This window comes from Hyperolius riggenbachi, chromosome 2 (genome assembly GCF_040937935.1).
Source record: "Hyperolius riggenbachi isolate aHypRig1 chromosome 2, aHypRig1.pri, whole genome shotgun sequence".
NCBI lineage: Eukaryota > Metazoa > Chordata > Amphibia > Anura > Hyperoliidae > Hyperolius > Hyperolius riggenbachi.
The window spans coordinates 495315592-495330467 of record NC_090647.1 but is presented as its reverse complement, the minus strand read 5'-3'; the positions used below and the strand labels follow the sequence as shown (position 1 = coordinate 495330467).

Sequence of the window (14876 nt, the reverse complement as noted above, 5' to 3'; positions counted from 1 at the left end):
GGCCAAGTTTGCAGTACACCTGTCTAGGATGCACAGCTGAGAATACACAGGCTCCTGTACTTCTTCTATAAAGGTCAAAAGACGATGTTTAAAATAATCACTGCATTCAATGAACCACTGCAGCAATCAGAAAGACACGCAGCAAGCAACTGCCCTGGTTCTCCGAGTACTCATTTGTTTACCATCACACACAATCCTAATGTGTTTTTACCACTAGAGGGCAGTAAGAGAACACAAAATGACAAAGAAGTAAAGGAATTTGCTGCCAAGATAGAAAAAAAAACAGGCAACGTCTTGCAATAATTGACAATTGACACAAATGTTTCCAACAAGTTTGTAAAAGTACAAATCAATATTACAATGTAAATGTGCACATTTCCCCCTCCCAGCTTCAGAAGGAAACAAAATGGCAAAAAAATAAACAAACAAAAAAGTAGATTTGTTCAAGGCCAACTTATTAAAGAGGAGCTGTTAGGTATAAGGTATCAGAGAAAATAAACACATATATCAGTAGCTAAAGATTGGCTGTACTTACATTACATATGCATTTCACTGTCCACGTTTGGATTTCACAGAATTTGTATATAGTATATGCAGAGATAGATGCTCCTGACAGCTCATGGCAGGCTCCATGTTTTTCTGTCAAATGTGTCGTCATGTCCTGCCTGCTTCCTGATCACAGAAAAGCTGGTACTTGAACAACACAGTGTGCAGTGAATATTAATGAGCCATGTGGCTAGGAACAATAGCTGACTCCTGCAGTGTACTCTGCCCAGAGATTTATCAGTGCTACGCGCTGGACTGATTAGAAGCTGCTGTAAGGTCTCATTAGCAGCCGAGGGGAGGGCCCCAGAATGCTTTGCAGTTTAGTATGCGGCTTGCGTCCTTATGGGTCTATAACAGCCTTTAAGATAAGCACACATCAAAGGTAACTGAGATTTTTATCTTCACTAATGGCTTTTGGGCTTCCTTCTAAACTGTTTAACACAGGAGAATAGAGGTTTAAATTAGCTTCTGCAGCCTGACAGTTACTCTTTAAAAGTGATCAGAACTGAGGGTTCTCATTTAAACATTTAAGGGGTTCTGTGGATATTATTAAAAACAAAAGCTGACACTAACCTGGGGCTTCTACCGGCCCCCTGCAGCTGTCCTGTCCCGCGCTATTAGTTACACAAATAATTGGACCGTGACCGGCGGCAGGGAACAGATGATCTTAGAGGACGGCGTGGGACAGGACAGCTGTAGGGGGCCGGTAGAAGCCCCAGGTAAGTGTCAGCTTTTGTTTTTAACAATATCCACAGAACCCCTTTAAAGAAGAACTCCACCCAGTGGCGTAGCAATAGGGAATGCAGCAGTAGCGACCACACCAGGGCTCCTGCACAGATGGGCCACTAGGTACCCCTCTTCAAACTCTTTATTGGTGCTAACCTGGTAAAGAATAACCTCTACATGCACTTTAATTATTTGTGACCATTAATAGACTGTTCTTCTCCCCAGCCTTCACTTCTTTGAGGCTGCAGTGCTCCTAAGCGATGCTACTGACTCCTCCCATCACCATTTGATGACATGGGAGGCGGTATAATAAGTTCTGCTGATCAGAGAGGTGCGGCTGGAGAGGTCAATCTGACATTCCCAGTCTTGGCAGACTGTTCTGGTCCGTTCCATACATCGGTGAAGAGCCATTTTCATTGGCTCCTGACCTGATCACTGTGATTGGCTCTACTAAATTAAGAAAAGGATTTGGCCCTAAAGTGGCCAGAGCCTGCTGTCTCCAAACAGTTACCATTTTTAATAAGTACTGTATGGTGTACTGTATACTGTTTTGTGAAATAATGGAAATATTTCTTATTTTACTGAATAGTTTATTTCGTTTTCACCTTCTCTGCTCTGTTTCCTCCCTTACCTAACAGAATGGCTCTAATCTCCACATGCTCTAATCTTTATGAATTGACATTTATTAAGGTACAGCAAAGTCCCTGTTATCCGGAACTCAGGCAACTGGAAGTCTGGGCTAACTGGCAAGCCTGAGGGGGATAACAGGGACTAGGATTTGGGGATTTTGCAGGGCAAAAAATACACACAGAGGCGTAGCCTAACATGAACTGATTGATGAGACTGCACACTCACCTTGTGTGCACTCAGCAGGTAGACAGGAGTGAGAGATGGAGAGGCAGAGGCCCCACACTGCAGCCCGAGACTAATAAGGATCTGTGTCAGCACCTCATGCCTCTGGGAGTTACTGAGCTTCAGAGAGTCAAACGTCCCCTTATCATGATCCATGAGAGACTCTGGAGCCACCTCCAGCCTGACCTGTAAAATAAACAGCGAGTCATATATACACTATAAAACAAGGTACTGACAGCAGTGGTATTTACCAAAATGAAAAGAAAATAGCAGCAAACAAACAGTCTAAGGGCCCATTCACACTTAAAGAGACACTGAAGCAAAAAAAAAAAAAAATTATGATATCATGATTTGTATGTGTAGCACAGATAAGAAAAAAAGCATTAGGAGCAGAGACATAAGTCTAATATTTGTTTCCAGTACAGGAAGACTCCAGTTACCCATGCAAATAGCCATTGAGCTCTGCAACTGACTTTGAAAGTCATGGAGAACTCTGACTTCTGATTAGGTTATCTCAACTGTATTGTGTTTTGTTTTTTGCAGAAAACAGTTCAGGAAAGTTCAAAAGTTCACTGCCTGTTCTGCAACAACTTTTAGAATGCTGTGTAATGTGTAAACTGCAAGTATTAGAGAATGGTGCAATGTTATAAAAAAAAAAAAGCAAAAAAAAAAAGCTGTATAACTGAAAATAAAAATATGAGAATATTTTTTTTTGCTAGCAATGTTCTAGTAATTACCCCTACTACACAACCAATTAATTATATCATAATTTATTTTTCGCTTCAGTGTCTCTTTAAGTGATTAGCGGGTGATTCCTGCTAAACACTGAAGCGCTAGAGCTATGTTACCCTATTGCAGTGTTCTGACTGCTGCGAATGGCGCCGATCGCGGGCGTTTTGCAATCAGTGCCAATCGCAAACGTGTTACCTGCAGCATTGTCAGGGCGATTCTGGAGCAATCACGGTACAGTTCTTATAAAGCACTGACCGCGATCGCTCTTTAATCGCAAAAGTGTCCAGTGATTTTTACCACACTAAATCGGGTAAAATCACTCACGCAAAACGTGCATTTTTACTGAGGGTGAAATGAGGGTGATTTTTGCAAAATTATTAACAAGAGTAAAGGTAGCCGTACATCAGGCCATAATGGGCAGATTTGACCAAGAGACAAATCTCTCTCTGAACGAATCTGATTAGAGAGAGATCTGTCGGCTGCCCATACACCACAGGCCAATTCCCGATCATATCATGATGAAATCAATCATTGGCCTTATAACACCACATCCGTTCCCAATATCAAATGTGACTGCCCGGTGCACTATACTTTACCTGTCCGTGTGTGCTGCTGGCTCCGGCCCCGTCCATACACGTTGCAAGCGTCCACATGTGTGTGACATCACACACACACCCAGGTTACTCTTGCAACCACGTGAGAAGCATGTATGGACGGGGCCGGAGCCAGCAGCACACACGGATAGGTAAAGTATAGTGCACTAGGCACATTTGACATTGGGGGGACAGCACCGGGGGTTTTACCGCGTTCCTCCAGATATCGCTCTCTATTACTGCCACACACATGATCGAGTACGACAGCCCCACATCTTGCAGCATTTCCAATCGACGTGCTCAGCCCGAAAATGGACGCATCTTTGATGGGCCATGCACTTGGCGGCACAGAATATCATCCTATTTTGATAATTATCGAATCGGAAGGTCGATCGGCCGCCAAGTCGATTGATGTATGGACACCTTAATTTTTCACTAATGTGACCTGATGAAGTTAAGGTGCACTGCAAGGAGAGAATTGAAACCAGTAGGGAGGTCCCATTAAAGGTTTGCTGAGGGGCCCACAAGTTGTAGTTACGCCCTTGTCAGCAGCACTGCATGACTTCAGAATCAGTTTATTTCGCCAAGTACAGCAGAGCTATACTCGGAATTGACACATGGCATAGACATAGTATAAGAGGACAGACGTGCAACACATACAATTAACACTTAATACAAGTTAAAAAAAACTGCAGTAGTGGTATACATATGGCCTTATCATGAAACAGTCCCAAGGCATCAGTTAGTCCAATAGAGCTACTACTGATAATAAAATGGGTAGTGATGATATTAATGGTGATAAAAACAAGGACAATGACCCCCATCCGGACCGTGGGCAGTGGGGACCAGGCAGGCAAACGGCAAGAGCTGGCTGACACAGCTAGGGTAAGGTAGTGGGTGGGCCTTGACAGGGGAAGGTTGGTGTTAAAGAGAACCCGAGGTGTGTTTAAAGAATGTTATCTGCATACAGAGGCTGGATCTGCCTATACAGCCCAGCCTCTGTTGCTATCCCAAACCCCCCTAAGGTCCCTCTGCACTCTGCAATCCCTCATAAATCACAGCTGTGCTGTGAGGCTGTGTTTACATCTGTAGTGTCAGTCTCAGCTGCTCCCCCGCCTCCTGCAAAGTTCCGGTCCCTGCCCCCATCCCTTCCCTCCAATCAGCAGGGAGGGAAGGGATGCAGACGGGGACCGGAGTTCTGCAGGAGGCGGGGAGAGCAGCAGACTGACACTATAGAGATAAACACAGCCAGCTCTGACAAGCTGTTTGTCAGCAGCGTGGCTGTGATTTATGAGGGATTGCAGAGTGCAGGGGGACCTTAGGGGGGTTTGGGATAGCAACAGAGGCTGGGCTGTATAGGCAGATCCAGCCTCTGTATGCAGATAACATTCTTCAAACCCACCTCGGGTTCTCTTTAAGCAGCCGAACCGCTTGGGGGAAGGAGGAGTTCTTCTGCCTGGTGGATTTGGATATTATGGACCTGTAGTGGCGGCCCAACGGGAGGAGCTCGAAGTAGCGACTGCCTGGGTGGGAGGGGTCCCGGGAGATCATGGTGGCTCTCTTATGCTGGGAATACACGGTTCGTTTTTGCCTTCGTTTAAACCTTCGATTCGTTCGGTAAACGAATCGAGTGTTGAAAACGTATGTGAAAATAGTCATAATCTCATTATAGTTTCGATTAATAGACCCCAAAAACGAACGACTAGTGATCGAACATGTTTGATATTATCTCTCTTTATCCATCTAATCGAGCCATTGGTAGGCTTGATGGCTGTTCAGATCGATTATATATTCGTTTATGCTAGTCCGTCCCTGTAAAAAGGGATTTTCGTTTCGTTTCTTTGCAGCCTTCGATCATTGGAAAAACGAAACCATCAGAATCGGAAAAAAAAACTAAACCGTGGGTGGTGATATTAACCGTATGACTGATTATTTCGGGATCGAAAAGGACAAAAGGCACAATCGAAACGAAGGTTTAAACGAAGGCAAAAACGAACCGTGTATTCCCAGCATAAATCATCCTAGCGGAGTGGAGGAGATCAAGAGGTGGAAGAGGAGACCCGATGATCAGCACATTAGATAGCTCTCCATAGCATCAATGGTGGATACTATTAGATCAAATGGACAGCTATTAGCCAGGCAGCTGTGAATCATGTCTGATTAGTGGGGAAACGTCTAGCACCACAAGGACAAAGAACCAGAATCCTGATGGACCATGTAAAGCCACAATGGAAGAAAGAACGAGACTTCACCTGTATACGTTTTAAACTTTGCTTTCCTTTATATCACAGTGACAGCAAGCACAATGTTTCGGTCATCAAGATCTTCATCAAGCACTTGATGATCTTGATGACTGAAACGTCATGTTTGCTGTTACCGTAAAGGAAAGCAAAGTTTGCAACTTATCCAGATGGAGTCCCAGTTCTTCCTTCATTTGTAACAGATACATGAATTCACCTGTTTCCAAAAAAAACTGGGACTACAACTGGTTAATAATATGGACGATTTATTAATGCAATTTCAGAGATATCCAGGAATCTCCAGCAGAGATTTCACAAGTTATCTCTTAAAGGATACCTGAACAAAAAGAAAAGATATAAACTTACCCTCATTAGAAAAAACCTCTGGAAAGTCCTGACCATTCACAGATTGTCCTGTGGTCCATAGTTTCAGCGTAGGGTTGCTCTAAATCAGTGATGTCCAACTGGCGGCCCGCCAAGCCTTCTGCTGCGGCCCCCCTGCTGTGGCAGTGTTAGCCCCCGAGCTGAGGGGATTTTTTTAATATCTTTTCCTGCATGCAAGTCCCCCGAGGCCGCTGCTATAATGTGAATTTACAGCCCCCCCTCCGCTCCGCTCCCCCGATGCTGCTGCTGCCGCCGCCTCACTCAGATCGGCAGCGGGCAGGAGAGGAGATAAGAACCAGCCACACCGGCGCATGGCAGCCGCACGGGGGACTTTAAATGCTGGACGTGACCGATGATGTCACTTCCTGCATTTAAATACACCGCGCGGCTGCCGTGCGCTGGTGTGGCTGGTTCTTATCTCCTCTCCTGCCCGGTCCGATCTGAGAGGTGAGGCGGCGGCAGCACGCAGGAAACGGGGAACGAGGTGAGGGGAGCGGAGCAGAGCAGAGAGGAGCTGTATATATTACATTGCAGCAGCCAACCTGACTGCATTTTGTGGGCGAATCTCCAGCCAATCTGACTGCATTTTGTGGGCGAATCTGCAGCCGATCTGACTGCATTTTGTGGGAGAATCTGCAGCCGATCTGACCGCATTTTGTGGGAGAATCTGCGGCCGATCTGACTGCATTTTGTGGGCGAATCTGCGGCAGATCTGACTGCATTTTGTGGGCGAATCTGCGGCCGATCTGACTGCATTTTGTGGGCGAATCTGCGGCCGATCTGACTGCATTTCGTGGGCGAATCTGCCGCCGATCTGACTGCATTTTGTGGGCGAATCTGCGGCCGATCTGACTGCATTTTGTGGGCGAATCTGCGGCCGATCTGACTGCATTTTGTGGGCGAATCTGCGGCCGATCTGACTGCATTTTGTGGGCGAATTTGCGGCCGAGCTGACTGCATTTTGTGGGCGAATCTGCGGCCGAGCTGACTGCATTTCGTGGGCGAATCTGCGGCCGAGCTGACTGCATTTCGTGGGCGAATCTGCGGCCGATCTGACTGCATTTCGTGGGTGAATCTGCGGCCGATCTGACTGCATTTCGTGGGCGAATCTGCGGCCGATCTGACTGCATTTTGTCAATCTGACTGCATTTTGTGGGCAAATCTGCGGCCAATCTGATTGCATTTTGTGTATAAATCTGCGGCCAATCTGGTTGCACTTTGTGGGGAATATATCACTCTAATTGCATTTTGTGGAGAAATCTTCTGCTAAATGTGGTCTGGAAAAAAAACCGGCCCTCCGAGCCCGCGAAGTTGGACAGCCACTGCTCTAAATATATTAGACAATGGCCATTTGCATAAGGTCTATGCCTGCAAAGTACCCAAAAGCCACATGTGCATGGCTTTTGCCTCCGTGCCTGACAGTCATCATGGTGGTGAGCAGATATGGACTGTGCTCTTCCAATTGAAAGAATCGCACACCTATCGGGAGTAGTTGCTGGATCCATGAGCAGGTATATGAACACAATCTAAGGAGGGGTCTGCACACAGCCTTTCTTCAGGAATGATGCAATTCTTATTGTTCTAACTCACACGTTAAGACATCTGACCATCACAGCCGACGTTTGTTTAGGGGCCAATGAGGTCACCTTTGTCAACGCTAAGGGGACCTGACCGACACAGAGGACCTGATTGCCTCCAAAACAATCATCAGCTGTGACTGTCAGATGTCTTAACATGTGAGTGTTGGAACAATAAAAATTGCATTGTTCCTGAAGTAAGACTGTGTGCGGAACCCTCCTTCGATTGTACAGACTGTGCCCACACATCCGCTGTACTCACACCACGAAGAAGAAGAGGCTCTGAGGCAGCAGCCGTGAGTTGACCCTGGTGAAGATGGCATATCCTCAAAAAATTTATAGTAGAGCATTTTTTATTAAGACATCCGAGGTGAAAATAAACTAAAGAGATAAACAATTGTATCTATCCTTCTTCTAAATTACTTTTTTAGCTATCCCATGGTTTTATTTTATATTCAAATCTACTTTTTAAGTTCTTCCTGTTTCATGGTCTCTGCTCAATGGCACATGCATTGAAGCATGGCAGAACTATAAAATCTATGAACTTTTTACCCTTTTTATCTCTTTCCTGCTCTCAGAAGCCATTTACTGCCAGGAAAGTGTTTTATTGCTGCAATTCCTTATCACTAACGGCTATGCTATAGTCCGACCCAGACAGAAACTGTCACTCGCATACCTTTCAGGTGCAGAAAGAAGAAAAAAAGGAAATACAGCATAGTGATTTGTGTGCTATGCACTGTACATACACATGTTTATCTCATCATGTCACCTCAGATGGCCTTTAATTCTGTCTATGCTGACTGATTCACTTACAACACCCCACTAGAGATGCTTGGGAGATCTATGTAGGTATCTTAGGCATATTGAGCAACTGGTCTGCCTGCAAAAAAAAGTGTAATTAATGAAACTGGTTATAGTGAGTTCGAGGTAAAATTATACCTGGCAGAGGACGGCTTCTCCACCATCGTCCCCATACTTTTGACGCACCATCATCAGATCCTGGTTGTCATTATTCAAGTGTCCCCACTCTTCCACCTGATCACTTGGCTCTTCTGAACAATCCTCAAACACAAACCCACTGGTCAAAACACTGAGAGAGATTTCACTGCTGTTGGGTCTATTGAAAACCAGATCCTGAACCAACCCCTGGAGTTCATTTTTCCTTTTTAGAACCATGTTGCCAATTGTGAAAGGGGAGGACAAGCCCAAGATCCTTCCACCTTTCTCCATGTAGGAAATTAAGAGTTTGTGAAGACTACATTGTATGGGTTTCTCTCCCACTAAAACCAACAACAAGCAGTTGTCCATCCATGGGTCCCTGAGGACCTGTTCTTCCAGGAGAGGGTAGACAACATATCGACAGGAATCAAAGCACTGGAGAAGCACAGATTTGACTTGTTCAAACCTGTCTGGATCAGAGGAGCTATTATAAACAAGAACATTGGGTGGCTTCCCACTGATATTAAGATTTGAGGTCTCTTGATGAAAGCTCACATCAGGACTGTCCTCCAAGCTAGCAAAGTCCTCAGGAAGATCAGGAATGTTCTCTGCAGAGGCAAACTTGACAGACTCTATGGTGCAATTCTCCAATTCAAGGCACTCATGGCAACTAGAGAGATGAAGGTGGAGATGTTCACCACTCGCCTCCGCCGGCTGTCTTGGTTCCAACCTTTCATTTACATTATCAGAGTTCTGCATCTCTGTGCTTTCCGCCACGCCCATTTTTTTCTCAGCGGCTCCCTCAGAAACCAAACTGAGCTCAAGTGCAGCCTTCCTCTGATCCAGATCTGGACTGCGGTCAATAGAGTCTACCACCTTATTCGCAGGTGACTCCGTTAGGTATACAGCTGCAAAACAACATCAATAATTGAAGGATGACCATTATACATGAATCATACAAATGCTTGCATAATTTACTGGCAAAGTGAATTACTTTGTGCTATACATCAATAAAATGAGAATTAAAAAAAAAAAAAAAGAGATTAGTACTCACATTTAAGTTCTGCCTAAATTACAGAGGCTAACAAGATGTCTTCTTTTTATTAACTATATTCACCGATTGGTTCACCATATTGTAAGTGCACCTGACAATAAACACATCCAGTGGCTTTTAGTGCTGACTGTTTGTTTCGCCTTGCCATTAAAGCTCCAACACAATAACATTTGCAAACCAGCTCCTTGCTTGACCTTATGGTCATCCTACCTGACACAAAAATCATCAAACACACCTGAACAAAAACTTCTTTGAGTGTTATAGTGCCGTCAGAGCAAAAACTTCTTACCAGGCTAAATCACAGGGCAGAAATATTTCTGGGCGGCTGGGATGTGGAACAGCATTGCCCAGAGGAGCAGTGTGTGATACAAAGCAATGTCATCTGATTTCATGGGCCAAGCCAGGAATCTTTATGGAAGGATAAAATGCTCTGAATGGAAATTCTTTGGCTGCCTGTCTTGTATGTACATTTCTTTCCTCAGCAAAGCATTTTCTGTATACAACCACCAGCGTCAGGTACAGAGAAGAAGCTTTATATCAAGTCACTTTCAAGATTTTCAGCAAACAGCTCTCCAGATCTCACCTCAAAGCGTAGAAATACTATGTTTAAAGCCTCAGCCCAGTCAAACATTTCAAGTCCGCCGCCTACCTCCCACTTCCAGCAGCGGAGCCAAGCTACGTACGCACGCTAGACTGAACTTGTCCAAGGCGGCCAATAATAACCAACTCTGCAGCAAATCTAGTGTGTGTACAGCAACCATGATCCCCCTCAGCGAGTCAGCGAGTGTTCTGCCCAGCGGATCGATTTGCTTGAGCAGTAGCTGGGGGCATTGCTTTCCTAACTCACCCCTCCCGCTCTGTGATGTTTCTCGTAGGCTGCTTTGTCAGCCTTCCCCCTCCACATCTTCCATAGCAACCGGTATGTTTCACTAGCCTGGAGGCTAGTGAAGTGTCTGTACAGCCTCGGCCAGGCCCTGATTTACATCACTGGAGACTACAGGCATAGATGTCCTGGCACCCTAGACTTCACCCTCTATTTCCCTACAAACACTAGCCAAACTGCACCACAAGTGTGCTGGCTGGCCCAGCTGTCACTTCTCCCTCCTTCATAGATACCTACAGGCACCCTCAATATTAGGTAACTAGTGGTGTCCGACTGAAGGGAGATTCAAGTGAGTAACCTCATTTATACTCTGCTCGAGACTCTGCATAGGGAAGGAGAGAGGGAGGCACTTGGGGAAGGGAATTAGCTGCCTTTCCATCATCAGGCACGTGCCTACAGTGGCTTATGGTAAATCCGGCCATGCACTGTCACCCGAGAGATCGAGTCCCGATCCTTGCTGGGTGACACACCTCGTACTTGTGTACGAGGCCTAAGATCTAAATACATTGTTAAAAAGCAGTCCACATACCATAATTTTGTTTTCCTGCCAATGCTCCATGTAGTTCCCCCAAGCCAGGTAGAGTCTCTTCATAATATTTTGTATTACCCATCTCAAAAATCTGCACTGGCTGCAATAACCCTTGGGGGGGGGGGGGGGGGGGGGGGGTGAAGGAAGGGTTATATTATTTTTTTTACACACTGAGCAGTGAGAGAGATAAGACTCTGCTAAGCTGTAGCTGCAGTACTAGTCACAAAAGGTTAATTTCTCAGGAGTGGCAAAGAAGAAGTGGGAGAAGTCATGTGATATATATTTACATGGAAAGGCTGGCTAGTACCCCCTATTAACTATTCCCTGACTATGTCATGTAGGCAATATATGGGATAGGTGAGGTTAGCAATGGGGTAGGGGATGGTTAAGGTTAGCCGTGGGGGAGGGGGGGTTGGTTAGGGCATGGGTAGAGGGAGTGTTCAGTTTTAGAATAGGGTTATGCTTAGCCTATTCTGGCCTGGCCTCAACACTTAACAAGGAAAGGGGCGGGGAGAAAGATACTGTGAAGCAAGAAGCGAGGTGATTAACTTGGGGACCTGGCTGAGTAATTGGCTGCACTTAAAGTGAACCTAAATCAAAGTGTTAAAAAAAGTTTCACTTACCTAGGGCTTCTACCAGCCCCCTGCAGCCACCCCGTGCCCACGCTGTCACTCCCCGATTATGCAACCCCCCTCAGCGGCTAAGTTTCGATTTCCCTGAACGAGCCAGTCGATGGCCACACCGCCTGCGCATCCTCGTTCATGTACCCCGCCACCGGGAGCGTCCTAAGCAAGGGCAGTACGAGATTTCTGCATACTGCGCAGGACGCTCCCTGTGGTGGGAGTGTAAGCGAGGATGAGCGTCGCCAGGGCCACAAGAGCACAGTGGTCATCGACTGGCCAGTCTGGGGAAATTGAAACCTAGGGGGTTTGGAGGATTAGAGTGACAGTGAAGAGAAAGTGAGCAGCGGTGGGAGAATGGAAGAGCGTATGGTAACGGCGTGGGAACAGGTCGGCTGCAGGGGGCTGGAAGAAGCCCCAGGTAAGTAAAATTATTTTTTGTTTTTTTTAGTATATCTTTAGTTCCGCTTTAAGAGAATCAAATATTGGAATTGACTTATACACAAGGTAGACTTTTATTTGAGTATATATATATACAGTATATGTACAAAAAATAAATGGTGCAACTCACAAGTAATTCTCTGCAGCAGTGAGCCGTTATCCATCTGCAACCGGTCCTCCATGAACGCTATGCCAAGCTCACTGAAATTATCCACACTGGCCTCTGCCAGAAGCTGGGAGGAGTTTCCATGACAGAGAGCCAGAGGGAGACAAAACTCAGACAGGATCCGGGCCTAGAAGAGGCGAGGGAGAGAGATAAGGTACTTTGGAGTAAGCTTTCACAGTATTTGTTATGTAGCAGAAAGAGACAAATTGAGTAAATCACTTAAAGAGAAACCGTGACCAAGAATTGAACTTCATCGCAATCAGTAGCTGATACCCCTTTTCACATGAGAAATCTTTTCCTTTTCTTAAACGGATCATCAGGGGGCTATGAATGGCTGATGTTGTGGTGAAACCCCTCCCACAGTGTGATGTCAGGACCATGGTCCTGACAGTTTCCTGTCTGTAAACCTCATTGCATTGTGGGAAATAACAAGACTAGACAAATAACATTTATATTGCGCTTTTCTCCTTGCGGACTCAAAGCGCCAGAGCAGAGCAGCAACCACTAGGGCGCGCTCTATTGGCAGTAGCAGTGTAAGGGAGACTTGCCAAAGGTCTCCTACTGAATTTGTGCTGGCTTACTGAACAGGCAGAGCCGAGATTCGAACCCAGGTCTCCTGTGTCAGAGGCAGAACCCTTAACCATTACACCATCAGCCAACTGCAATTACAGCTATTTACAGCTGTTTCCAACTGCCAAAAATGCATCATCTCCTTCCACTGATATCACCTGCCAGCAGTAAAAAAAATGTCACCATATGGTAAATGTCACAATGTAAATCAGGAAGAGGAAAACATTTACAATGGGCAAACACTGACTAAATCAGTTTATTTCATTACGTTATTTTCACTGGAGTTCCTCTTTAAACCTTTAGGTATTCACTAACGATACAATTCGGAAAACAATTGTTTACAAACAATTATTTATATGCCCGATCGGAAATTATCATTTGGTACCACTAACGTACAAAAATCTCCTAATCAATCTGATCAGATTGAAAGGATCGATCCGAAAAAAAAATCAGTTGAATTTCATTAATCTGATCGAATTGGATAGGAAATTTTCATCCGTTAGTGGTCCAAAACAACCATTTCTACAAACAACTGTTCATAAACAATCATTCACCAAATGTTATCGTAAATGGCCACCTTTAGACTGCTAGCAGATTTTTTTTTTTTAAAACAAGCTACCTGCCAGTGCCAGTTATATTTGCATTGTGTTTATTACATGTCTTGCCTAAAGCTACCTGTACCAAAGTCCACATTAGTCCGTAGGATTGTCATTGAGGAGTGAATACATTTGAAATGATTGAGAATTTTGCTAATTACCGTATTACGATACAGAATTATGCTAATTACTAAGAAAATCTATTGTAAAATTAACTAATCAAATCTTGCAGTAAAAGCATTTAAGCATTTGACTGGTCCATGTTCAAGCTGTATAGATGTGAAGTAACGTTTGCATAATTCTGCATCATCTTACAATTATCTGCATATGTCAAGTAAAGTTGGCACTGAGCCAAAATTTGTACTAAACACTCTTTAGACATATGAGATAGTGAGACACAGAAATACAGTCCCGGTTTTCCGGATATAAACTAATTAGCAGTCTCAATTAACCAGTAAAAATCGCCATGTCATGCTCGGTGCACGTAATGCATAACCTGACGTGAAGGAGACACACACACGCAAGCACAAGGAACCAGGATATCCCCAGCGTAGTGGAGGAGAGGACTGACTCCCGTAGGAGATGTGGCGCACAGAGCAGGCGTAGATCCGAGCAACCACAAACAATACTTAATATACAATGGATATGATATTCCTAGCGTATTATAATTACAGCTATCAATGAAACTACAAACGACTGACTAACATATGTATATATCGCTGATGAACCGATATATAACATAAGCAAGAAACACTAACTAGGAACTGGAGCAATACAAGGAACAGGACTAGGAAGGATTCGCTACTTCTACGCAGAAGTGAGCGCAATCCACGCAAGCTAACAGGAACAGGACTAGGAAGGATTCGCTACTTCTACGCAGAAGTGAGCGCAATCCACGCAAGGCAACAGGAACAGGACTGAACTAACTAAGCACGGGTGATCACGATAAGCGCAACCTACCGAAATGTGCTGGAAACTGACTGACTGAACACAGGATATAAACAGTTCGAGTACGTATATATCAGCGACACTGATGTATTAACGTAACACGAATACAAGGAAAATAATAAACGCGCTAGTATGCGTATATATCGGCGATGAACCAATATATGATGCAAGACCAGCAAAGTTACAAATACTGGTAAACAGGAACAGGACTAGAAGGACTCACTGACTCCTACGCAGGAGATCAGTGCAGTCCACATGAATTACACTAGAACAAGGAACACGGTCTGGGGCCAGAGTAACAGCAAGACAGGCTGATGCTGGAACTATGATAGCCCAAGGAGCACTGCAGGAAGCAGCTCTTTATACTGAGGTCATCCACTGGGAGCAGACATGCAGATTCCCACACAGGTGAATAATAATCAGTCACAAGCTGGCAGCAGGGACAGGCAGACAAAGCTATGCAACCTGCATGAAAGGGAT

The 14876-nt window shown here is 45.0% G+C and overlaps 1 protein-coding gene across 2 annotated transcripts in view; it reads right to left on the bottom strand.

Moving 5' to 3' along the window:
- HLCS (holocarboxylase synthetase) overlaps window positions 1-14876 on the bottom strand; it is a 228621-nt gene that overhangs the window by 194843 nt on the left and 18902 nt on the right. For both annotated transcript variants that reach the window (XM_068270428.1, XM_068270429.1), the window contains 3 exons: window positions 12247-12409; window positions 8590-9497; window positions 2128-2310 (listed from right to left, as the gene is read on the bottom strand). In XM_068270428.1, the coding sequence (XP_068126529.1) occupies window positions 2128-2310; window positions 8590-9497; window positions 12247-12409 (1254 nt within the window). The remainder of the gene's footprint in view (window positions 1-2127; window positions 2311-8589; window positions 9498-12246; window positions 12410-14876) is intronic.